The 27286-nt window shown below is 45.0% G+C and overlaps 2 protein-coding genes across 2 annotated transcripts; one reads left to right on the top strand and one right to left on the bottom strand.

Annotated features, from left to right (window-relative positions):
* Positions 1 to 397: 397 nt before the first annotated feature.
* On the bottom strand, positions 398 to 2287 carry LOC119733715. The gene has a single exon (XM_038207099.1). It carries the CDS (start codon positions 2285 to 2287, stop codon positions 398 to 400), a length of 1890 nt encoding a protein of 629 aa, XP_038063027.1.
* Positions 2288 to 24950: 22663 nt separating this feature from the next.
* On the top strand, positions 24951 to 25551 carry LOC119733650. Its single transcript, XM_038207049.1, has one exon. It carries the CDS (start codon positions 25153 to 25155, stop codon positions 25546 to 25548), a length of 396 nt encoding a protein of 131 aa, XP_038062977.1. The 5' UTR covers positions 24951 to 25152; the 3' UTR covers positions 25549 to 25551.
* Positions 25552 to 27286: the final 1735 nt, after the last annotated feature.

Genomic DNA, 27286 nt, shown 5'->3' on the forward strand with positions numbered 1-27286 from the left:
TGGAAACCGGTCCTGCACATGCTTCTGCAGGGCGAAAGTGGCACAGCATGGACTGCATGTGGTGCCAAAGGGGAGTACGTTCCACTCCAGTTCCTCCATTTCGGCATCAGGGTCCAAATCCCTCCACAGGAACCGAAGCATGCATCGGTCACACTCTAAAGTGCGCACACAGTGAAACATTGCTTTGATGTCACCGGACACAGCTACTTGATGCTGTCTGAATCGTACTAGCACTCCAACCAGCGGTGAACCCAGGGTGGGCCCAGGAAGCAAGTGGTCGTTCAGAGACTCTCCCCGGTACGGGAACGCACAGTTGAAAACCAGTCTTGTCTTCCCATTCTGCCGAACAACATGGTGGGGTATATACCAATGCCGCTCGTGGTTTCTCTCTTTCTCCTCAGCAGTGAGCATGCATGCGGACGAGTCCTGCCTCCTTCAGTTCCCGGATTTTCTTGGAGTGCTCAACAGCGAGTGCTGGATCTCTCTGCAGACGTTGCTCATTCCGTTTCAGAGCAGGTGACACTGCACTTGCCGGACAGGTAAGTACCTCGTTGTCACGTCTCCACAGGAGGGGGGTTGCGACACGGTCAATTCCATCTACATTTACATAGGTAGATTTTGCCTCAAGGAGATCAACCGCTCGCTGGTCCTGCTTGGATCGAGTGGCTTGTTTTCGATCAAGATACATCTGCGCATCGTGCTGCCACATCTTACAAACATTCTCGTGGAGAACTCTGTCGGCTTCCATGGGTGGTAGTACAGACAAGAAGTTTACTTCATTCTTGCGCCTGGACTTCAGAATGGGGCCCTGGACAGCCCACCCAAGTTTGGTGCGCACAGCCACTGGTGCACCTTCGGGACCAAAATGACTCTCAATGGGAACAATCAGATCTGGGCGATCACTGCCGATCAGCAATAATGGCCGTGCCTCCTTGACTTCCTGCAGTGGAAGACCCCGCAGATGCGGCCACCTCCTTTGCAAATCTCGTGCAGGAACAGAATGCTCTGAAAGCCTCAACATGGAAGACGAAAAGACATTGGAAATGGTGATGCGTGAATCTTGGTCGTGGATTGGTGCAAAATCGACCGAGACTATCACGCCCTTGCAGGGGGTACATTCCTCCCTGGCGGTTGCAATTGGCATCTTGGTGCTCTCACCCTTGAGGCCAAGTGCCTCGGTAGCTTCGCTAAGCATCAAGGAGAAGTTGGCAGCATCGTCCAACAAGCAGTACGTCTCCAGCTGTCGACCGTTGGCATAGAGCGTGACTGGCAAAATCTTCATGCTGACGTCAGGTAGCCAAGGGTTTCCATCCCCGTAAAAGACAGACAGGTTTGAGTCGAAGGAGGAATAGTACACTCCATACCCTGGTTGCTCCATCAGATCATGGAGAACGGTCAGGTGCATCTTGTCGCATCGGCGACAAGGCTTGCGTAGGTCGCACTCCTTTCCGTTTTTGTGCAGGCGTGCACACTGCCAGCAGCGTTTGTCAGCCTTAATCCACTTCATGCGCTGTTCCATCGTGAGATCGCTGAATTTGTCGCATCGAGAGAGCCAGTGTTCTTCCCGGCAGTGGGGACAACTCTTCCGGAAGGGTTTCTTGCCATCACTTCGGGTAGCCTTATAGGCAGATGCGCCCTTTGGCGGATTGCTGGTAGTCTTTCCAGCCAGTTCCATGTGGTAGGCAGCTGCACCTTTTCTGCGGCGGTCCCGGTTGGTTGGGGGGAGTTCAACCTTAATACTCTCGCTGAGCTGCACCTTCTTTCTGGCTATGGCCGCCGTGTCTTGCAGCCACATGTTGATGTCAAGCAGAGAAAAGTTGTTGACATTTCTGGCCTTCATAGCCTTCAAAAAGGCCGTCTGATGGGTATGTGACAGGCGACTGTACAGGATGCAAGCTGTAGAGTTGGCATTCAGTTCCGCCTGGCCTTCCGGTGCACTCTTGAGTTGCGTGACCAACGCTGACACCGCTGCTGCAAACTCTACCATCCCCTTAGAGTCACTGGCTGTCAGTCTCGGCCACGACGTAATCTGGTCAATCTTGGCACGTATTAGGACACCAATATCACCATAAAGCTTCTTGAGGGTGGACATGGCCTTAGTGAAGGGGCTACCATCATGCTCAAGCCCGAGGACATCCTTCTTGGGTTGACCACTTAACTTCGACCTGACGATGAAGTATTTTTGTAGCTCGCTGAGGTGGACTAAGGGCTTGATGCAGCCATCTATCATTGCCTCGAAACAACGAAACTCTGCTGGGTCGCCTCCCCCGAAGTTGGGAACCTCCATGTTTATACCTCCGGCTGAGGCTGCCAACATGGAGCTTAACATCATTTGGCTTGAGGAATTGAAAGTAGGCGGTTCGGAAAAATCAGAAACCCTAGCAGTAGAGGCAGAAACCTGAGTAGGAGTGGGGTTTGTCATGCGGCACTGAGCAGAGGGCTCAGACCACGCGAGCGCGGAACTCGCGGCGGTTTGCGTGTGACCCGCTTTCGCGAGGGGGCTCGCGAGAGGGCGTGCATGGCTCGCGGAAAGGTGTGTTTGCCTCGCGTCGGGATGCGCGAAACTCGCGGCCGGTTGCGCAAATTGCGCGAAGCTCGCGGCTGGTTGCGCGAAGCTCGCGACGGATTGAGCGAAGGTCGCGACGGGTTGCACGAGACTTGCGACTGGTTGCGCGAAGCTCGCAACGGGTTGCACGAGACTTGCGACTGGTTGCGCGAAGCTCGCGACGGGTTGCACGAGACTTGTGTCTGGTTGCGCGAAGCTCGTGGCTGGTTGCGTGATTTGCGCGAAGTTTGCGACGGGTTGCGCGTAGCTCGCGGCTTGTTGCGCGAGACTCGCGACTGGTTGCGCGAAGCTCGCGGCTGGTGGGGGAGACTTTCGACTGGTTGCGCGAAGCTCGCGTCTGGTTGCGCGAAGTTCGCAACAGGTTGCGAGTAGTTCGCGGCTTGGTGCACGCATTTTGGGCTTAATTGTACCAGACTCGCAGCTGATGAGTGTGCAGCAGGTAGGCCTATTGGATTTATGGCCTGGAGCGCCGCTGGGTTTTCCGCTACCGGCAAGCTCGGAACACTGGTGGAGGGTGAAATTACAGAATGGCTTACAACACTAGTAATATTTGGCAAATCATGTGATTGTGAATACAAAGGTGTGTCACTCATGCTGGTTTGTTCAAAATTCGGATTCTACCCTAGCCAGATTAAAATTGAGTTCAGCAGTTTGTAATTGTCTCTCGAGCTCAATCTGTCGAGCATATTGTTCCTTTTCCTTCAGGATGCGGCTTTCTTCATGTTCGGCGACCAGCCGTGCCTGGGCCAACTCCATTTGTCTTTCACGCAGTGCCAGCTCCTCTCTTGTTCGCTGTGCTGCCAGTAGTCGCTCGTCCAACTCTTTGCTCTGGGCCATCGTGGCTCTTTCCAGCTCGAGTCGTCGCTTGGCGGCTTCATACTCCTGCTGCTTTTCCACAGCACGCATGCGAACAGACGAGTGGCTACTACTGCAGCTTCGCTCTGATGCAATTGAGCTGCATGTAGAGTGCTCCGACGGAAGTATTGCAGACTCAGCTACTGCAGGTAGTTTGTCCGTTGATTCTGGAGGACCCTCAGTGGGTGGTTTTGGAGCTGTTCCTCTAGGTCTGAGGACTCGTTTTTCTACGTTGCACGGCTGTTCCAGCGCAAAATATTGGCGCCCTCTGTCGTTCTAATCGCGCCAATCGAAAATCTCCGTAAAATGACGTCACCGACACTCTTCGTGGGTCGGGCCAAGCGAGTTTCATATCATGAATATTTATATCTGGGAATATTTGGAATGTCATTGGTAGATTAATCGGTCAAAGTTCAAAATGTTTCTTTTTCAAAAGTTTGTTATTTTCCCCTTATTTCCATATATGAATATTAGCTCATGAATATTAAATTACTGAAAACGGCGTCCGTCAAAACTGGTGTTCGACCGAGCTGATTATCGCGGTGTGCGGTCATATGTGACAAATTTGTCACATTAAAAGGTGTTTTTCTCCAAACAAGAGGTTTTCCCCGATGTAAGGCCCACATCAACTTTGTTTTGGAGATACGTGCTGCATATGTGTCCGGTTTGAAGGTAAGGCCAGCGGTAGATTTGTTGATATTTAGGTGCAAAAAGTGACATATTTTCGTGTGTGCGCGGAATGCCAAACGGTCGAGTTGGTTGTAAAGCGTACATGGTACGCGCCTTTGTATCACGCATAGCCCAAGCGCATGATGGTTTAGAGACAACTCGACCGTTTGCGTGTTCATGTATTTGTACGGGCACGCGTGCGGATCTAACCCGTACCTAGGTTCGTGCATGTGTGGATGAAGATCCTCCATTGGCGTGATGCACATGTACATGACATGTCGTGTATTGTGCTAAAACTTTGTTATACATGGGAAAGATTTCCATACATAAATTACATCAAAATGATCAACTAGGCCTTAATTGGAAGGTAGGCTAAACAAAAATGCTATTTGCACGATTCAGTATAAAATTAATAAAAACAATACGAACAGGTCATGACAACAGACAGAGAAAAATGCCTCCCCCCCCAAAAAAAATGAACATTTCATAACAATTTGATTTTGACATGAACAGGATGAAAGTAGTTAACATGTCGGACTAATTTTTTTTATTGTACATGCCACCTTTCGTGTTCGCAGAACTTATTCTGGCATGTCTGCGTTGAATTTATTTCAGGCTTTGCATATTTATTCAGTAATGCTTAGCCAAATGCCAAATCCATTTTCATGTAAACACATTAGTGCCTCAGCTTCATGGGGACATGAAAAAAATTGGCAATTCTAAATTGAGGTGTTTTGTTTCTGTGTGATCCTGTACCATACAAATGGATCTCTTTTTTCTAGATCACCAACCTTCCCAAATTTTTCAGCCAATTTAGACTTGGCACAGGCCTTATTGTGCAGTGTGCACCCCCCCCCCCGATAAAGTAATATAAATATTGTTAAATGGTGTCATGATACATCATGTACATGTGACATGCACCACTGCTTAGTGTTGGCGGTACATGTAGAGCTTTGAATGTATGGCTACATTTCTCCCATGCCCCACCCCCACCCCCTAATAAAAGCAATTGTACATGTGATCCTGTTTTCTGAAAAAAGCATTTTGTTATGATTTTTCAGGAAGTTTGCAGTATCATTCTCCTGACAAGAGGGTTTCTCGTATTTTCTGGAGCTCTGGTGAGATGGTGGTGTGGTGAGCCGTTGACTCGTTGTAATGAGCCGTACAGTGGAAGTGAATCTTTCCCATCCAACGTTTGTGCATGGAGGATCAGGATAACACAGACATGAGCATGTGTTGGGTGTATTTTTGGTAACTGAATGTGTGCCAAACTGTGTGATGTCATGTGCACTGCTAGATTTGAACAAACCCTGCACCGCCTTGATCCGACACATTAAGAACTTCTATTGTCTGCTTGCCAAGGAATCACTCTCGAATTTAAGCTCAGGATTCACACGTCACACATGATCACTCGCGATGGACTGGTTCTCGCTCCCATAATATCGGACATGTTTACATTTTAATGCCCATTTATGGCCATTGATTGGATGACCCCTGCATGTATGTGCAGTACAATTGTGTTTTTTGGAAAATGATATTTACATTCTGATTTCTCGTGCATGGCTATCGCAAAACTGACTCGTACATGAACCATGAACTGTAGGCAAAATGGTCATGTCTCTACTGAAACTGCATTAATGACAACATTGTTGCCACTTTGAAGGGGCTGGATCCATGCTTACATTATCATTGTGGTTTTGTACATAAGGGCAGAATTGTGACCTAGGCTTATTTGTATACACCGGTAGGAATTCCTCCAGGACTACTGCGAACGCCACTCCTAAGTGCCAACATTATGAATTGAAATACAACTGGATATTAACTTTCACTGAAAATCAACTTAGGCTTGAGATCCCTTACCGCCCGGTTCCCAGACGGTCTGGGCTAAGCCTCGCCCACTCCGAGAAAGGGATTGGGACTCCTCTCCAAAGTGGGCGAGCTCGGATTAAGAGAACGAAGTACAAGTCTGACTGGTGGGCCCTCTCCTGAACCTAACAAAAGAAGCAATTTGCAAGGCGATAATCCTCACTGCTGGGTAACAAAGACCCGGCAAATCAAAGGGCGCGCCGCCGGTAATCCCTCCCGTGGACTGCTATTGTTGGTGACCCATTGCCCTCGCAGGCCTATTGAAAAGCTTGAGTGATCAGTGAACATGGGTTTCAATTAGTTACGTGGTACATGTACGTTTTTCTCCCCTTAAATGTATACAAATGTATATGGACTTGCACCGATGAATCCCTGATCTACAGAGTGGGTCATTCCCACCTGCTTCTCGAGCGTCACGCTTGAATAAAAGAGTGCCCAGTATGCATACCGATCGGGGCTACCGAGTGGGCCACTTCATACCGATCGGGGGCCAAGCCCACCCGCTTCTATTCTCAAACGGGTATCAGACTTTTCTGTTTAAAATGCGTATGCATTAACGTGAATAAGGGGCAAGTGCGGTGTTGTAGTCTAAAATTCAAAAACATCACATTATTACCACACGCAAAACAATTCATGTTCGTCATATGGGGAATACTTTATTTCAATTAATACAGAATGAGATATTTCGTACATTTGATCAATTCCGAGAATATAGATATCGAACATCGTATTTCGAAAAATTCAAAGAAAAAAAATTCACACCTTGATCATCTAGCATTTAACCATTGTTCATATATAGAACTTTGCAAACTAGGCAGTTTTATCAAGTTTATTTGTCAAATGATTTCATGCAAACATAAAATACTTGCATTCTATGAAGATAGAAAAGAATAAAATTCCACACCAACCCAACCTGAGTTGGGCGCTGTATCCTCGAACAATAACCACTAATCCGTTGATAACAGCTATTGTTGTGACCCAGAGGGCCACTCCAGCAGGCAACCGAGCGTCACGCTTGAGTAACCGGGCGGGTACAGTGTTCGAAGCGGGCGGCAGCTTACTGGGCGGGCCAAGCTCGCCCGGTTCTCGAACGGTCCCATTCCGGATCTCATTCCTTATTGTTGACACTACTAAAATGCTATTATTAAATTAGATATTTTTATCGGTGCTTTTTTTTAAAGTAAGTAAATAGGCTACTAATAACAAGTTTTAAGTTGGCCTTCTTTTCCATACTTTAAAACAGATAAGACTTTTACGTGTATGTGGATTGCTTTTTTAGGTGTACTGCGACCAATGAGAGACCAATGGATTTCACTAAATTGGCCGCCAACTTAAATAATGAAATAAAGTAAAATATAAATATTACCCTGCCAGTTTTTAAATATAATATTCAATTGGAGTCTGCCTTTGCTTGTGCCACATGCAATGATTTGCTGCAGCCTCTACTATCTCTGGGGGAATGCGGCAATCTCTATGCTGTGTGATGTCATGTGGCCATAGATTTTAGCAACCTTGCTGGTTACTTTTGCTTCTTGGAAGGGTTCTGGACAGAAGTGTTGTGCTGACCCGACTCGAAACTGTAATTGACTCAACCAAAAACCAACTTTGTGTTTGGTCGGGTCGGTTTGTCCGTCATTTCAGTTGGGTTGGTCAGTTTTGTGTTTGAAAATTTGCGGATCAGGTTGGATCGGGTCAATTCAAAACCCGAAATAAACGGGGAAAAAAGATGGAAACAGTTTGGGAAATTAACACAGCGCAGGATTTGTATTATATCTATAATGTTTCGCATCGGTTTGGCCTATAGTGGACCCGACCCGAAGCAAAACTCTACTGGACAGGGGAGGTTTTCGAAGTTTTCGAGGTTTGGATGAAGCTAATCTGGGACACTTGTGGTCATATGCAGGACTGCATTTGCTCAAGTTTTCCTATAGCCCGAACAGTCCTGAATCCTGGAATTTTAATACGATTCCCCCCCCACCCAGGGAGTTAGGGTTAATGAAAACTGTTTGAAGTGATAAGTGTTGCACCCGTAGTGGTTTAACTTTATGAATATTGCTGTGCAAATAAGGGCAGGATATTGTTTCTTTTATGACATTTTTAAACAATTTTAAGCAAACTTGGAGCATTACATTTGTTCAAACATGTATAATCATAAGGCCGTCTGACCTACAGGAGTCTGATGTAGAAAGCTCATCCTGCCTAATAGTATTGGTGTTCGTACGAAATTATTTGTATTCTTAACATGCATGATCTGGCCGGAGTTCTGCTGAATATTTCCCCCACAAACCACCGGCCTGTGACTCCCAGCGCACGGTTTCGCTGCGCTGCAGTTCAGCGGGCAGGGCAGTGCGACAACGCCGTGTTAACGCCGCGCGTGCGCCGGTGGTATGTGCATGAGTTCACGCCCTATAGCTATTGTGCCGTGTGATGTGCGTGTATACCGCGCGGTGTTCGTGAAAAGTGGCTGTATTTTAACGGTTCTAAAAAACAATCTACCGCTGGCCTTCGAATGAAACTTCATGAGTCATTTAAGATGGTCCTTATTTACAAGAAGTGACCATGGAATATTTGGGGAAAACTTGGTATCAATAATAAAACGGGATTTTCTTCGGGGATTTTTAACAACTTCCAAAACAAGCAGCGACAGAAAACCTTACGCACGAAGCGTAATCAAACCTGTTTTTTACAGGTATTTTGAACTTTATGGGCCAGCTCAATCTCCCGATGTGTGGAAACTCACGTTATCTGTCAGAATTATAGTATTGTGGCGGGAACCCCCGGGCCAACCTAAGTCTGTTAGGATAAGTCTGACTCCTAGTGGGGTGAAGACAATCTTCCCAAACCAAGGCTCTTCCCTAGACGAGAGATCACTCAGAGCGACCTTCAAGGCTAAGGGTGCAGGTCCGTTTTGGTGGAAATCTACCGCCCGATTATGAATGAGTGTTGATTAATTATCTCCGTTAATTAATTGCACAATAAACCTGTAAACATAAACACCGGAAGCAGAATTGTCGGTAATCTCAAACAACAGTGATCGTAATTTATTCAACAATAATCAAGTACAACAATTATGATGTGATTCGGTGGGTTGTTTTATTAACAGGGTCCTTAGTTAATTACTGGAGAGAGCCCGCTGCTCGTCTATGCAACAACGCACACAGCATTAAGCACTAGACAACAATGGCAGCAATGAGCAACTATGCACAGCGCTAGTAATGAATCGCTAAGTTAGCCAAACACAGCGTCAAAAGCACACAACAGCCGCTTAGCAATGTATACAGTCCGTTAGCAGGGTACCCGCTACGCCGTGCGTGTAAGCCAGAATTCAGCTACACATACCAGCGCGACCCCAGTACAGCTACACAGACTTTGTACACAAATCGCCTAAGCAATTTCACATAAGCAGGGTACCAGTAATTCACCTACTTCTCTGCCCGCTGTCGCAGCTACACCCGGCACTCAACACTCTAAACAGATGAGCCCCAAAACTATACACTCAACAAGCTATAGTATCTCACCTAACAACGATCTCCACAACTAGCAGCAATCAGTCCCAACAACTAGGCTAAACCATGTACCAATGCGCGTTCTAAACCCAAACTGCTAAACAGAGCGCGCTCCCCAGGCACGCATTTATATACCAGGTACATGTAGACGCTACGTCATGTCTACAAACCATGTGCGTGTACTAATCCTATGGTGCGCTAAACTTATGGGAGTTATTGGCCAATCACGTACGCGCAGCAGCCCACGGAGCTCGTAAGCTCCGCCCGGTCACTGCACACAAGTGATTAAGCGTTAGTGCTATGGTATGACGTCACAACTAAACACTTTCCGCCACAAGGGCCCGAGCATGGCAGAGGATGTCCCCATACTCTAAAGCCATAATACAAAAATAAAAGGAAAGTGTGACTACATCTTAACTTCTTCAAAATAATTCAATACAAAACTTAAAGCTTAACTTCATCCATAAAATTCAAAAGAAAACATAAGACTTAACTTTTTCTTTGAATTACAATAGAAAACATAAAGTTTAACTTCATCTTTGAAATTCAAAAGAAAACATAAGAGAGGAAGCTGATATTAAAGTTCATTAAATATTCACAAAATATAACATGTACCTTCCTCACATGTACTTTACATGTGTACATGTGCTTAACATGTGCAAAATATAACATGTACCCTACCTACATGTAACTAACATGTACAAGTGTTTCACAGGTAATTATCGTACAGCATCTGAATCACATTTTTGCTCATTAAATATTCACAAGAAATTTAAGGAAAATTACACTCGTCTGGCTCAAATTTTAATTCATTAAATATTCACACAAAATTAAGGGGAAAATTTGCACTTATTTTACACAGATTAAAGGCAGAAATTTAAGGATAATTTAAGACTGATGAAATGTACACTTAATTGGATGGCAAGATTTTCGCAAATCGAAATTTACATGATTTAACTGGGATAAATTTTACAGAGTTTAAACAACGAATTTTTCCATTAGATAAATACACTTTTTTTTTTCCTTACCGACAATAAACCTTTATAAAAACATTTAAGAACTTGGAACTGTTTAAAACCTTAGAAAACTTAAGAAACCTTAGATAAACAAAACAAAATACATTAAACTGGAACACGTCGTTCACTTGTCGACGGGACGCCCGTTCTCATCAACGGACACTTGCTTGCAGCTCATCCGGTAGTTCTCTTCGGGAGACGATGATGTTGCCATCCGGCCACGTCTGAGATGATGACTGGACCCGCACAGTTGCCGTCCTCATCTTCAACAGGGGGGATGTCTCTCTGGAATTGGACACTTCGGGGCGTGGCTGGGATTGCCTCGCCACCTCTTCCAGTGGGGGAATGGAGGATGCGGGGGACGAAACAGGGGAGACTGGAGCTTCATCCCTTGGACGACCTCAACAACAAATCTGGACTCTAACGATACCGCAGGGGCAATTTGTGGGCCCGTCTTGGGTACCGTCTTGGTGCTGACTCATCCTGCCGTTCTGACTGATCGGCTGGACTACCCGGACTCAAATCTTCAGTGATGGAATCCTCCACAGGAACCTCATTTTCGGCCACTTCAGCCAACTCCTCAGACGACTCTTTGTCATCTTGAACCTCGGGGATTTCATCCATGGGGAGGCTTTCTGTCACCTGTTCCCCGGACTGACAATCCCACGTTTCGATTGCCTCACCGACATACGGTTTTAGTCGGTCTACATGGACTACCTTTGGCTTGCCATTACGCTTAAGCTGGATCCGAACTGTCACATCTGACAACTTCTTGACAACAAGCCATGGTCCTTCCCACCTAAGTTGTAGTTTGGGGGACATGTGCTTTTTCTTCGCAGGGTTGTGTAGCCACACAAATTGGCCCTCTCTCAACCCATGCTGAGACGCTCTCCTGTCAAAATTCTTCTTTTGCCTCCGGGCACTTTTCCCGAGACAATTCCTCGCCCTATTGTGGGCCTCCTGCATATTACTTCGCAATGTTTCAGCGAAGTCTGCAGTGGCTTCCACCTCAACCTCAGGACACCCTGTCACCAGATCCACTGGGACACTCACCTCTCGCCCCAACATCATCATGTTGGGTGATTCCCCAATCGAGTCTTGCGGCGTACACCTATAAGCGAAGGTCGCAAAGGGGAGGAACTCATCCCAGTCCTTCTGCCTACGCCTAGGGTCAAGGAGCATCGCCACGATGTTGACCAAGGTTTTGTTAAACCTCTCAACCATGCCGTCCGATTTCGGATTATAGGCGGTTGTCCGAGTTTTCGAAATGCCGAGAATTTGGCACATTTCCCTGAACACTTCTGACTCAAAGTTTGTGCCCTGATCAGAGTGAAGTTCTTGGGGCACCCCGAATCGACAGACAAACTCAGTCACCAAAGTGTGCGCGACTGTAACTGCAGTAGCGTCAGGAAGCGGAAATGCTTCCATCCACTTAGTGCAGTAGTCGCCAACCACCATCACCCAACGATTACCATTGTCCGTGACGGGCAATGGCCCGAGCAAGTCTATTGCTACTCGCTCCATCGGAACACCAACTCGATACTGCTGTAGGGGCGCAACCCTCTTCTTGGCAGCCGACTTTCTCCTCGCACAGACATTGCAACCTCGGAGAAAAGACCGCACGTCCGCAGACATGCCTGGCCAGAAGTACCTGGCTTTGACTTTGGCCAGAGTTTTGCTGACCCCCAAATGACCACTCAGTTGCCCACCATGCAACTCCGACAGAATTTCTTTCCGAAACTTCAGTGGCAAAACCAACAACCACCGGACGGACTTGCCGTCGTCGGAGTCCCACCTCCTATGCAGAACTCCTTCTCTGACCTCTAACTGGTCCCACTGTGACCAATAGGTCTTACAGGCTGCCGACAAGTGCGAAACCATCTTCCACTCAGGACGACTTCCACCGTCCTCCTTCAACTTCATGAGCCAACTCATGGTGTCATCCTGTGACTGTGCTTCCTTTAAAGCACTGCGAGACAGGGTTGGTTGGGCAGCTACGCCCCTAACCAAAAACTCACTCCCCGGAGGCTGAACCTCGGGTACTTCACCAGTTGCCTCATCCTCCTTGACCACCTCCTCACGGCCGCACTGTTTGCATTGCCGTCTCGACAACCCATCAGCATTACCATGCTTCTTGCCACTCCTGTGCTCAATGACCAAGTCATACTGAGACAGGACCTCAATCCACCTCGCCAGCTGACCCTCGGGGTTCTTAAAATTAAGTACCCACCGCAATGCGGCATGGTCAGTTCTGACCGTTACCCTGCGGCCGTACAAGTATTGTTTGAAATACTTCAAGTACACAACCACAGCCAACAACTCTTTACGAGTGACACAGTAATTTCGCTCAGGTTTGCTGAGCTTCCGGCTCGCATACGCAAGCACTTTTTCATCACCACCCTAAACCTGCGACAACACCGCCCCGATACCTTCACCACTGGCATCGGTGTCCAGGATGAAGTCACCCTCGGGCATTGGATATGATAAAACTGGGGCGGCTTGAAGCCTGCCCTTCAGCTCGTCAAATGCCTCTTGACAACTCTCAGTCCACACAAATTCTTTTGACTTCTCGGTCAGCGCATGAAGTGGACTCGCCACTTCTGCAAACCCCTTTATGAACTTCCGGTAGTACGATGCGAGGCCTAAAAAGCTTCGCACATCTCGTACACACTTCGGAACCGGCCAATTTGCCACTGCCTCAATCTTCTTAGGATCTGTCGCTACCCCTTCTGAGGACACTATGTGCCCTAGGTAAGCCACTGACTTCTGAAACAAATGACACTTGCTGGGCTTGAGCTTAAGCCCAGCGCTTCTTAGCCTGTCAAACACAACTCGGAGACGTTCTAGGGTCTCCGTCACCGATTGACCAAACACGATGATGTCATCCAAATAAATCAGAAGGATTTCCCACTGCAAACCGGCCATGACCTTTTCCATGAGCCGCTCAAATGTCGCCGGGGCATATTGCACAGCCCAAAAGGCATGCATTTCCACCGGTACAACCCGCTTCTCACAACAAATGTTGACTTTTGGCTGGCGTCCTCATCCAGAGCGACTTGCCAGTACCCCGACGCCAAGTCAAGTGTACAAAACCACTTCGCCCCACCCAACGCATCGAATGTTTCATCAATGCGCGGCACCGGATAGGCATCCTTGATGGTCACCGAATTCAACTTTCTGTAATCAATACAGAAGCGTTTCGTACCATCCTTTTTGTCAACCAAAACAACATTTGCCGCCCATGGACTGTCGGAAGGTTCAATCACCCCCCTCTTTTCCAAATCACCGACTTGCCTCTGGATTTCCTCCTGATGGCAATATGGATGACGCCTCATCCGCTCTTTCACCGGCTTAGCATCACCAGTATTTATGTGATGTTGCACCACGTCCGTGCGACCAATGTCATGGTCACCCTTGGACAACACGTCCTGAAAGTCTACAAGACATCTCCGGACATCCCCATGGTACTTAGCCTCCACATTGGCTGTACCCCTCTCAAACAAATCTTGCAAGTGCTGGGGTAACTCTTCACCAGCATTTGTCACCCTATCCAAATCACCAAAAATTGAACTAACTTCCACCTGGGAGATCAGTCCCGCTGTTGTACCCTCACGTGCAACTCTTTTCTCCCTTCCGGGATTGAAGACCCGCAACGCAACAACATCGGCTTCAGTCTCAACCAGAGATCTGGCCAACACCAAGCCCTTCTTGGCTAGGTCACCGCCACCTTCCATCGGTTCTACCATGGCAGGCCCGACCAAGTCGGCACCCTTCCGAGCAATTATACCCGGAACCACGGCCTCATGACCTGACGGAATCACCGTAGTTTTAGAAACTACAACACGACCAACAAAATGCTCGCCAGCACCATTCGTACATTTGATTCGCTCACCATTGAGCCTCCACTCTTTCGACTGGAAATCTAAATTTCCACCTGTGGGTACCAGGAAATCCATGCCCAGGATACCACAGTATTTCATGTCAACAAACACTGCCCTGACTTGGTGCGTGGTTCGACCCACTTGTACCTCTACCCAAGCTATACCCAACACGGCTAGCTGACTACCGTCAACTTGCTTTACCTGAACATCATCCGTCTGTAAGACGGGTCTTTTCTCCTTAGGAATTTGGTAGTACACCGTACTATTTATCAAAGTATCGGTGGACCCCGTGTCGATCAAAAATCGACACTTTGTCGTCCTTACCATCCCATCAACAAACAAACCATAACGAGCTCCACTACTGGGATTAGGCAGAGTTATGACTCGTTGCCCATCCCCAGGCTTCGACTTTTTCTCTCCACCACCACCCTCGCTGTCACTGTGTTGTCTCTTGAACCCTTTTGACCACTCAGCCTTCCCGCGGGTTCTACGGGGGGCTGACTGACGTTTCCCTTCTTTGGAGTTTTCTTGCACTCCCGGGCAAAGTGCCCTTTGTCACCACATCTGAAACACCGCAAGGCCCCAGGTTCAGGCATACCGGGCTTGTGAGTCTGGGGAGACAACACGCCCCTACCCTGACCTTGACCTTTAATCTGACCGGACAAAGACTTCACCAATTCAGCCACAGAGTCCAAAGTTTTGGCCTGCTTATTGAGATTTTCCTCGAGAGTGTCCAGCCTCTGTTCAGTTACTGAACCCAAAGCTCTTGCCAATTTAGCGGGCTTCCGGTCCAGCAATCTGTGCTGTTCCACCTTCTCGAAATTCTCAGTCTCCAGGGCAGCCTGGACTGCTTCATCCCAAGTTTTTGGACGAGCCCTATTGATGCCCTCCCTAACTGAATGACTGTCAACAGCATCTATGAAGTGGTTCTTAGCCAACCTCTCACGAGCATCTTCCTGTAACTCAGGGTATGCTCTCGCTGTCAATTTGTGAATCGCTTGCCCTAATTCAAGCAGAGTCTCCTTCGGCTTTTGGCGCCGATGTCTCAGTTCGACGAGATAATTTTCACTCTGTCGAGCTGACCCAAACCTGCGCTCCAGCAACTTTACAAGCGCACTATACGTGTACTTGTGGCCAGAGTCACCGAATAACCGTAGAGCGTCTCCCTGCAAGCTTGCGGCTAACCACCTCGCAGCCTGCTCCTCGCTCCACATATTCACCTCACGACACGACTCAAAATGGCGGAAGTACTCCTTCCAGAGCACCTTTCCGCTGTACCGATCAGGGGTTATGTTTGGCCTGCGATTTGGTCGCTCCAAACTACCCATCTGACCCACATCACCATGGACCCGTGCCTCTCTTTTCAGTGGCCACGGACCTACCGACGAGATGTCAACTTCAGCTGAACTGTTGTTCTTCGCCTCGACTGGTCGAGTCGCAAAACTTAACAGTTCGCTCTTCACCTGTTTAGGGGTTACCATCCCCATGTCACCAACGAACGGGTTGGTACTTGCCAAACCCCGTTCCAAGCCACCTTCAGGGATGAACGACATCAGATCACCATTTGGATCATCTGTCTTCCTGGCAACAGGCGTCGACTGCGCTCGGGGGAATATCCCTGAGCTCCGTCCTTTCTGAGGTGTACTTTCCATGAAAGTCACCTCCCTCCCCACATTAGGGGCTTTCCAAGGCGAACTTTCCATGAAAGTCACCTCCCTCCCCACTTTAGGGGCTAACTCAGGCACCATATTTGCGCCTGAAACTCTATCCGTTGCTCCAGAGACAAAACCGGAAGTCTCTCTGGGCAACCTGAGCTCAACATCGGAATCAACCCGATGGAGCACACGCCGGCTTCCACCTGGCATACCCATGTTTCCTTCCTTTGGGGAAACACCCGACTGCAACTCCATGGCAGCCTTCAACTTCTTTGCAATGAGGTCATTTTCCCATTGCAGAAATTGGGCTTCCAAACGCAGTCTTTGCACCTCGGCCTCAGCACTTGAGGTGCCCACTCGACCCTTAGAGCCCTCGCTCATAATTCCAAACAACCACCGAAATCACCACAGAAATCAACAACAATTCAACAATTGTGCAATTCAATTTTTCCAACAGAGAAATCAACTTAATCATTCACAATCATCCCACTTCTGACACCATTTGTGGCGGGAACCCCCGGGCCAACCTAAGTCTGTTAGGATAAGTCTGACTCCTAGTGGGGTGAAGACAATCTTCCCAAACCAAGGCTCTTCCCTAGACGAGAGATCACTCAGAGCGACCTTCAAGGCTAAGGGTGCAGGTCCGTTTTGGTGGAAATCTACCGCCCGATTATGAATGAGTGTTGATTAATTATCTCCGTTAATTAATTGCACAATAAACCTGTAAACATAAACACCGGAAGCAGAATTGTCGGTAATCTCAAACAACAGTGATCGTAATTTATTCAACAATAATCAAGTACAACAATTATGATGTGATTCGGTGGGTTGTTTTATTAACAGGGTCCTTAGTTAATTACTGGAGAGAGCCCGCTGCTCGTCTATGCAACAACGCACACAGCATTAAGCACTAGACAACAATGGCAGCAATGAGCAACTATGCACAGCGCTAGTAATGAATCGCTAAGTTAGCCAAACACAGCGTCAAAAGCACACAACAGCCGCTTAGCAATGTATACAGTCCGTTAGCAGGGTACCCGCTACGCCGTGCGTGTAAGCCAGAATTCAGCTACACATACCAGCGCGACCCCAGTACAGCTACACAGACTTTGTACACAAATCGCCTAAGCAATTTCACATAAGCAGGGTACCAGTAATTCACCTACTTCTCTGCCCGCTGTCGCAGCTACACCCGGCACTCAACACTCTAAACAGATGAGCCCCAAAACTATACACTCAACAAGCTATAGTATCTCACCTAACAACGATCTCCACAACTAGCAGCAATCAGTCCCAACAACTAGGCTAAACCATGTACCAATGCGCGTTCTAAACCCAAACTGCTAAACAGAGCGCGCTCCCCAGGCACGCATTTATATACCAGGTACATGTAGACGCTACGTCATGTCTACAAACCATGTGCGTGTACTAATCCTATGGTGCGCTAAACTTATGGGAGTTATTGGCCAATCACGTACGCGCAGCAGCCCACGGAGCTCGTAAGCTCCGCCCGGTCACTGCACACAAGTGATTAAGCGTTAGTGCTATGGTATGACGTCACAACTAAACACTTTCCGCCACAGTATGGCACCATAAGACATTGTGTGAGTCATGATTTAGGGGCAAGTTTGGGGCATGTTAATTCGTGTTTTGTTTTCGTGAAAATTTAGGACGCCATCTTGGATTTCCAAAATTGCATGACGTCATCACTTTGATACACTGGAGTTAACAAACGCTGTGCGGACAAAATTGCTCAAGTTAATTACGTTATGTCTATGGGATTGAAACGGCCGTGGTTGCCGTCCATTCTGTTACTGGTTTTTATTTGTATGCCCTTTTGTGCTCAAGCTTGATTCCTATCACGTCAGGGTCACCATTTGTAAAGGAAAAATAAGGACACAAGGGGAGTCCTTAGATTGTGTGTTCTGTGAGCACTGGCTGGGCAGGCGGGATTAATCCTGTTTTATTTCAAATTCAAATGTCCCATCATCCTCAGTGGAAGACAAGTGGGGAAAATTAAGCCGGTGGAGAGACTGATCATGGTGGAGATCGTTCTGGAAAATACAATAAGGGTAATCATAAATTGAGGGCAAACTATTCAACATCAAAATCGTCATGGTAATAAACTGGAAGAATAGGAGCCTATTTCCGACACCTCGTGTGGCGTGGCCTATTTTCGCCCATCCCAAACAATTGAAATCTTTACATATGTGGATTCAAACAGTGCAATCAATAACCAGGGATCAATAACTGGGAAAATCACAGGCTTTACAATTAACAATAAACATGAAACTGGGTTCAATCTGGAAATAATCTTGCTCACCATCCGTAACCAGCCCAATGCCCTCCGATTCCCGCGGTTGCTATGTCGGTTTGCTGCATTAGTCCGCATGGTGGCGCTATTGAAATATTAAAGTCGCAACAACTCTAATACAAAATGGTATCGCCCTACAACTACGGCCTTCCGTAGGGCGATACCATATTGTTGTAGGGCGATACCATATTGTTGTAGGGCGATACCATATTGTCCAGTAGGGGTAAATATCAGTGCTGGGGGTTGACGACATTTTGTGCGTTTAACTTGCGAGTGTGCGTTCACACCATTGAATAATGTGCGTTATTTGAACGAGCTGCAGTTCTCAACTGCCCCTTCCGAACACGCACATTTTCGACTGGCCCTGCACTAGTAGTAAGATAAAATTCGGACTCACTGGTAGTGTTGCGCATGCCTACGTGAGGATTGTGAACGTTCAACCAATGAAACGGTAAAGGCACTGGATTTTTAGGAGTCCACATTTTATGTGACACTGGAAAAGTGTTTAAGACCAGCTAGCCATGTCTTTATCATCCGTTTAAGACCGGCCACGTGACGGGCTCTCGACCAATAGGAATGGCTAAACTGTCTGAGGTATTTATGAATATGGTTTTGCTAGGAGCAAGTGTATGATGTTTGATCTGATGTTGTACATTGATATGTTTATTTAAAAAAAAGGAATTGTGCATTGTTTGTGTGATGTGTACTCTGGGGCAAAAAGTACTGAAAGGTGTTTTCTGTTATGTTGGTAGGGGCAAATTGGAAGAAAAGTGATTGTTTCTTTGTAAGTTTATTTCGTGGCACATGGAAGTTTAGTGGGGAAGTTATGTGAGAGGAACGTGATTGGCTGTTTAAAATGGTATGTATTGATGTAATCCTATATATTTAAAGAGGTTGTGGAATGCTGAACAGCGTTTTGTTTTTTACACTTTTTTATTGTAGAGTAGACCCATTTATATCATAATCACCAACTCCTATTCTTTTGTAATGTGCGTTTATAATTATGTTAAAAGAACCGACATCCATGTAGTATTATCGTGCCCGGCGAGCGCAAAATTGATTTCAACAGTCGTCGGTTTGTTTAGGCCAACGTCGAAAATCGTGACGTATAAACATGACTCGTTTATACAACGGCTGTTTACTGATATCCCAGCCCATTCAAAATGTCTGACTCGGAGGCAAGCAGCGGCAGTGAGAACGTCGAAGTTTTCTCAGAAAAAAAATAGCGATGAACATTCTTGTTCATCACATTAAATTGATGAACCAACTTAGGAAGAAAACAGGTAGATCCTGGCAGCTCTTCCATACCAATTTGAGCCAGAATTACCGAATGAAGAGGCCGGTGAAAGTTTGCGCGCCACATAAAAAGTAAGCCCATTATTTTCGTCTAAATTTAAACTCTCTTTAGGGATGCATTTAGATATTATGTATTATTTTGATCAGTTAAAATCATATGCGATAAGGGGTGGCATTTCAAGGTGTTTGTAAGCTTATCGTTGGATATTCAACAGCATTCACGTTCCGTGGATGACTGGATGTACCGGCCGTACCGGCATCACCGTCCCGTCCATTGATCTCCATATACACAGACTGGATAGGACATCGCGTACGAACGTGCGACCGCGCGTGCGTTTTTTTTTTAAGGGTAAAGAACACAAATTCGCATTCGTATTGTGTACACTTTCGAACGGAGGATTTACAAATGAAGTTGGGTTTTCTTCGGTTTCTTTGTCATTTTTGAAAGAATAAAAGAAACAGAAATCTAAATTGATCAAAATCGACGAGGAGTATAGTCAAGGTGTGCGCAGCATTAGATTGCTGGAGTCGGGAAGTAAGGAGCGTTGAAGAATTGGACAAATATTCGCAAGTAAGTTATTTTTTAACGAGGCCTATACAACATGGCATGGAGGAATATGAGCATGGGAACGCCAGACAAAGCAAATTATGATACCGTTAATGTCGCTGTGAGATTGAGGGGATGGAGGCCTGTGTGGTAGCTATAGCGAGATATTCGGCATCATTTTTCTTTAAAAGACATAAGCCTAAACGTGCATGACTGACCCGGCAATGGCAAATGAACAAAAGTTGACTTGTTTAATATAGTTTATTCGAATAACTTTTATAACTTTTATATGCAAAATCTGATTGAGTTATATCTGCCTTAAACGCCTACCCAAAATGTTTCTATTTTCTTCTTTATAAAGAGAAACCGAGGAGATGGTTTATGCTAAATTACTGCACAACCGGCAGATTGACCTTCATATCAAACAAAGAACTTCAGCAAAGCCATAGCAAAAACCACCAGCTGCAAGACGATATCCGAGACGGACGAAAATGGAGAACTTCACGGAGGGATGGAATCAACTGTATCATCCACTGAATGGAACATGCAATGTGATAGGCATCTGAGAGTGTGACTTAATCAATTTTCACGATGTGGAACTGTTAACATTGATTGATTTTCTTTTTGGAAAGAAGCTGTGGAGTTCAACGCAAGTATTCTTGTGAGCTCCCAAGATGAGTGACACATTATTGACAGTTTGTATGGTGAAGAAAGCAATGAGTACTTTTACAGTTTAAAATAATATTGTGTGCGCCTTTATATAAGATTAGTAGCTATAGCCATTAATACACCGTCATATTCGCTCACAAAAACGATTCCCATTACACTTACAAGTAATTATATTTATTTTCAGAAGTATAGCTAAACATTTAATTAAAAAACAAGACCGTGCGTAGCTTGAATTATTCTTTGACAAAAATAGAATTTTGGTTTGTGATTCATCTCCTTTCACACAATATCACAAGAGGTGAACGATGTTATTCCCTGATCAATCTAGGGACGGGAAGAAGTTTTTACTGATTACTTTGTAAAATTAAGGTTTTTTTCTTACCTTTTAGATTGTAATTGGTTTATGTTCGGGTTTTTAATAAATATATCATTTATTTGAATAAATCTCAATACAATTTCTCGTGTGAGTGTTCAGTTAAAAAATATGTCATTTCAGCATATTATTAATACAATAATCATTTCATTGATGGACTAATTCAGTGTGCTCTAATGACCAATGTGCCAAAAATGAAATGGCAATTTACTTACAATCATTTTTGGGAGGAGGAGGGATTAAAAAAATATAAGTGAAAAGAAAAAGGGGGGGGTTTCTTGAATTTCGAAAATGCATAATAAAGAAAGTGTATATCAAGAAAGTGTGGAAAAGCTGTTTGGAGGGATTGAGGGTAACTCATCTTCATCGTTCAGTTATTTTTTTTTAAAGATTGTTTTTGAAGAGCGCTTGAACTCCCTCCTGTCAGAAATGACTCCAGGGCACTCGTAGCCTTCCATTATTTAAATCCAAACTTAAATCGAATTTACTATCAAATTATAATAGCTCAGATTAATCTTCTTACTGGGTTACTACTCTGTATTTTCTTTTTTTCTGATCAGCAATATTATGTTTTTCCATGTGTTATGTACAATTTAAAATTTATACGTTCAATTGTTTTTCATTTGTTTTTCATTAAATGTTTGTATTAATCCTTGTTAAAGGGGATCTCTACTCGACAAGCTCCGCTTTTTTGGGGATCCCCTTCTACCATCTCTAATTACAAAAATAATGCGCCCAAAGTGTATAAATATATTTTGTAAAACAAGCTCGAACTTTATAATACCCAAAACTACATGTATGTATTTATGCCTTGTCACATAATGAAATGAGATGCGGTAAAAATAATGAATGAATGAATGAATGAATGAATGAATGATGTCACTCAATAATCCATTTTCCAAAGTAAACAAAATGAAAGCACAATGCGCGTTTACCCGTCTGACAGTAAACGCGCCGCCATTGTTCGGCCGCGCATTCGTGCACAAACACGGCGCGATGTCCTATTAAGTCTGTGTATTAGGCATGTTTCACAAAAAACAGAGATGTAGTGCCGTCTGATTCTCTTTGCTGTTATTTCTTATACAGTGTGCTGTAACTGGCTCCTATAAATGTGGGATGGTGTTTAGGATATGTATATTTATCACACATACTTTCTTTCCCCTGGGTCCTCTAACTTCATCAAAACTGGACTTTCCGAGTCTCAAACGTCACTGGTTTTGGACGGACATGACTACCTCGCAAAAAAATAATCTCAATAATATGATTGTAACACAAGCACAGCCGGCAAATAATGGTGTGCAGCATGTCCATATCAGAGAAGGATCCCGTGACTACGTTTTTATGATTGGGAGGACAAAGCAGTTCTTTTCTTCAAAAAGCAGTTCCGTACTTTTTTCCGAAGTTGCAAACGTCATTCAATTCTGTCACATTTTGTCAACATTTAAAAAACCCCAGAAACGTTTAAAATATAAATATACCATTAAGTCGGCGGATAGGCCGTGAAATAGCCTAATTGAGATCATTTGCAGATGATTTTAATAAAGCTGTCAGGCGCTCACAATTGCGACACGCGTTATCGTAATTTTCCGAACGTTATTAAAAACCACAGTCTGTCCAAACAAACCCATAACGCTCGGGAAAACGAACCCTATGCAAGTGCGTTAACCTTCTACCTGGATCGATGAAAACCAAACGCCCTCTTTCTTTCGACGACGATGTCGCGAAGAGCGGGTCATAACCTGCTCTGAAATTTCCTGGACTATATGACGTGCGATAAAGAAAGACGTTAGGGACCAGTAGGATTGCACCACACTGAACAGATAATCCTTTTGAAGCTATCGACAGGTCAAAATTCATTGTCAGACACTGTTTAGTTCTCGCAATGTACGCAACTACATAATGGATCTAGCGCGCAAATACGTGCAGCCATAGGGCGTTTTCGAATCCCTGTTCTTGACAACACTCGGGTTAACCCGACACGAGAACAGCGGTCTCGAACGTGACGAACAGACCCGAGAGGGCGTTCGCGGATCCATTTTTTCACTCCCCGGTAGATGGAGGGTTCGGCAAGGTGCAGCTTGAACAAAATGGCGGACTGTGCAGATTCGTAAGTTGTTTTTGTGGGTTTTTTTGCTAATACTCAGTATTGGAATAAGAATACCATTATAGTCCGGTTTTGCAACAACGAGTTTTGGCGGTCTTTTGTCATATTGTGTGGCTTATGGTCATGTTTGTAACAATACGGTAAACATGTGTGAATTTGTTTGGAGCTTGCTGTAGCTGTCGTCGGTCGTTTTTTTTTTTTCGACTATTGACTTGGACAGGTCAATGCCTAAGTCAAAAAAGAGTTGATTGTGAGCTGTAGTTATGCATATGGCTTAAGCCTTGCTGAGTGAGTGTCACAAAACGGCTAGTAGAATTTGTAATGGAAACTGCACCATATGCGGCTCCACACATCATACATGTGAGTTTAGTTAAATTCAGGTGGGGAGGGAGGGGGGGGGGGCACATTGGGGAGCATGAAAGGGAGTGTTTAATATGTACGTGTACGTGTATTTGCTTTCAGATACTTTAGAGATGTGACCGTAGATTTTGGTGATGGGAGAGCCACATTTACAGTGGATTTACCAACCTGGAATGCCATTGAAAGGCAAGGTAGGTACTCTAGGGCTACTCCTAGAACTATGAGGCTCCACGTAGTGGAGCCTCATAGGTTCAGAACCCCGCAAAATTGCTGTCGGCACAAAACACTAATTAAGTACAAAAACGTTTATCCCAACCAAGCTGTTTCCCACAGAACCGCTGCACAGTTTGCCCCTAAACTCCGTACAATACCTCATGACATACTCACGTTATGTGCAACCAACAAACATCGGTGGATTCTGTCGGTTTTTCGGCAACATGATGAAAAATATGCCTTTTCCGCACTGAGCCAACCTGACACTTGAAATTTGCACGCGCGCAGAATGATCGCAGTCATTTTCGGGTTCGATAGCTCGGAGCGCGCCGCGGGGGGTACGTACTCGCACTTGTACGCATGCGCATACTATCGTTCCGCTCCTACACCATACCCCCGCGGCGCGCTCCGAGCGATCGGACCGAAAATGACTGCGATCATTCTGCGCGCGTGCAAATTTCAAGTGTTTGTACTTAATTAGTGTTTTGTGCTGACAACAATTTTGCGGGGTTCTGATAGTTCTAGGAGTACTCTAGGGCTATGTCATGACCTGATGCCTATTCTTAGTATAGAGCCTTCAATGTTTTGTAGTGTAATTGTATATAAATGTTAACGACCTTTTGTTGACAACAAGCTGCCAATAATATCTTCGCAACAAAGGGTGACATGGCTTAGCACCCTTTATATTTAATATTTTGACGGGAAAACATAAAGTGGTTCAGTTTACTGATAGCAGGCACGTGACAGGTCAGGGATGAATTTAAGGAAAGATTTCCATAATGAGAGTGGACTGAAAAATTCTAAGTGTTTTCTAAGAAAATGCTTGTATTTTCTCACTACTGAAATTGACTTCGATGACATGAAATTGTTATCTGGGGGCTTGTTAGGCCGAGTAAAAAGTAAGAAGTTTCTCGTCCGGGTTTTTGAAAAATAGGAGGAAGAGGCGCTTTTTATTTTTTATTTGTTTCAAGATGGCCACTATTGCTCTGTTGTAACAGCTTAAAAAAAAGTCACGATCAATAGCTAACCTTAACAATTTCATTTGATGTTACAGCCACATCAAAGGAAGTGCCAAAAAAGTCCCGCTGTGTTGGCCTGATTCTGCATCCGGTGTGCTAGTTGGCTTGAGAAGTGAAAGAGATTACCGGTTTCATCAATGCAAAGCCCACAAACCCTTATGGGAGGAGATCGCAAGATAAGTGCCTATTGACTGTAGCGGTGAGCAATGTTCCAATAAATGGAAGAGCTTGAAAAGAACATACATGGAGACAGTAGACCACAATTCCAAAACAGGGAATGACAGGAAAGACTGTAAATTCTATAATGAATTCAATGAGCTGTATGGGAATAAGCCATCAACAAAGCCAGCCTTTGTGATGGATTCAGGAACCACAGCTTGTACTGTTAACGAGTCAGATACTTCAGACCACGAGGAGCAGGCAGCCCCACTTGCTGCCCCAGCTGTTAGTCAGTTAGCTACTGCTAGTGATGAGGTTGCCCCTAAAAAGAAGGCAAAGAAGCTTGGGAGGAAAAGTCCTACGACTGCATGGCTTGAAAAATATGCAGAGGTTCAGAGGGCAGAGGCAAATCGTCGCCACGAGGAAAAGATGCGACGTTTCGACCGCCTTCTTGACATCTTAGAAAAGAATGAGGCCTGAAGAGCAAAAATGCATAATATTCTGTGTTCCATTCCACTTAGTACCGGATCTTTGATCAGAGCCCAATTTCATGGCCCTGATTAACCTAAACAGAGAATAAGTCCCAATGGTATCAGGAAATTTTACAGGGTATTTAACTGGTAAGATGCTTACGGATTTCATGAAATTGGACCCAGGTCATTTGTTGTATATAATGGCTTTTCTTTAAAACGTTTGGCTGTCACATTTAGAAGGCAGATGTACTAATATGAAAATTTACAGTTGTTGCATTAGTGTTGAATATCATATCATATCTTGCATGTAGTGCACACAGTGCAAAAGATAACATTATATAATTGTTGCACGCTGTGATGTGGTACATGGCGTTTTGTGCACCCAAGGGAACGAATGGCACCCAAGGCGAAACAATTGTTTTGTTATATCACGTCTTGGATAGTGTGATTTACCGTTTGGCGCTGGAAAGTAGAAGAATCTTGTTTCAACTAGATTCTCCATGGCACGTACGTACGTGTAAAGAATCGCCTTTTTCAGCGGTGAGTTTCACTGTTCCCGACGCGCACTCCAGCATATAAAAACTTAAATTTTGGCGCACACCAGTGAGACGATCTAGTTTTTTTAATGTTCAGTGTTAATGTTAACCGGTAGGGTTACAGTGCATCCTGGCACCCTGACACGTGACGGTTCTTGACCAATGAAATTGCACTATCCAAGGACGTGATATAAAAAAACAGTACTGTACATTAACAAAGAATTGAAGGCAAACGTATGGTATTGAAATATATTATTTGCTGGTTTTTATTCATCTCACACAGTCTTCACCCTAATTCAATTTTTTTTTATACTTCATTGTTGAATTATTTATTTACTGTATTCAATTACCTTTTTTGTATTTAAAAACTTAGTTTCACTTTTTTGTTGAAAGTATGGAAATAAATGTTTCCTTTGAATTGAATTGAATTGAATTGGTTTATAATTTTTTTATTACCTGTTCAAATATACTAATAATAAGCAGGTGAGGATGGAGGAAGGGCCAAGGGGGTCAATCTCTTTCGGTGAGCTGCCAGTGAGGGCATTCTTTGAGTGTGTGACGTCGATATGCATACCCTCTATTGTCTTTGGTCAGCGCATAGTTAAGTCTTCATTTATCCTCCCCAAGACAGACTCAAAAAAACAAAAGGGAACCCACCTTGTCTACAGCTACCATTCTTTCTACATTTCCTTTCATCCTTTCTACAGTATACAGTATCCTTTCTTCAATAATTAAGTTTAAAAATTTAATATTTACATAGTAGTAGTAGTGAGCTTTGTAATAATTTAGTATAATAATTTAGTATTTAAATGCATGTACATGTAGTGAGCTTTATCATCAGGAGACCTATGTGCCTGCCTGTCCACCACTACAATAGGACCAAAAAATAGAAATCTAACATCAACCCCACCCAAAAATCTGAATTTCCCCTCTGGAGAAATGGCAAGTGTTGATTGTCTATAAGATAATGCACACCTTTGACAAACTACTTCCAGTCATAGGAGAGGATTTGTTTTGGGGCTTTTCCCCCATCAAAATGGTTGTAATTGACCCATGATGAGGGATCATCAATGGTATGTTCTCACTCGTTAATGAGATTACAATGTAGTTCAATGGATACTTTCGACCAGCCTATTGCGAAGATCAACTCCAGAGTTATGGTTGTGGTACATGTTGTGATACTCGTTCACTTCTTCCTCTTCCTCAACG

This window comes from Patiria miniata, unplaced genomic scaffold (assembly GCF_015706575.1).
Source record: "Patiria miniata isolate m_02_andy unplaced genomic scaffold, ASM1570657v1 HiC_scaffold_26, whole genome shotgun sequence".
Lineage (NCBI taxonomy): Eukaryota > Metazoa > Echinodermata > Asteroidea > Valvatida > Asterinidae > Patiria > Patiria miniata.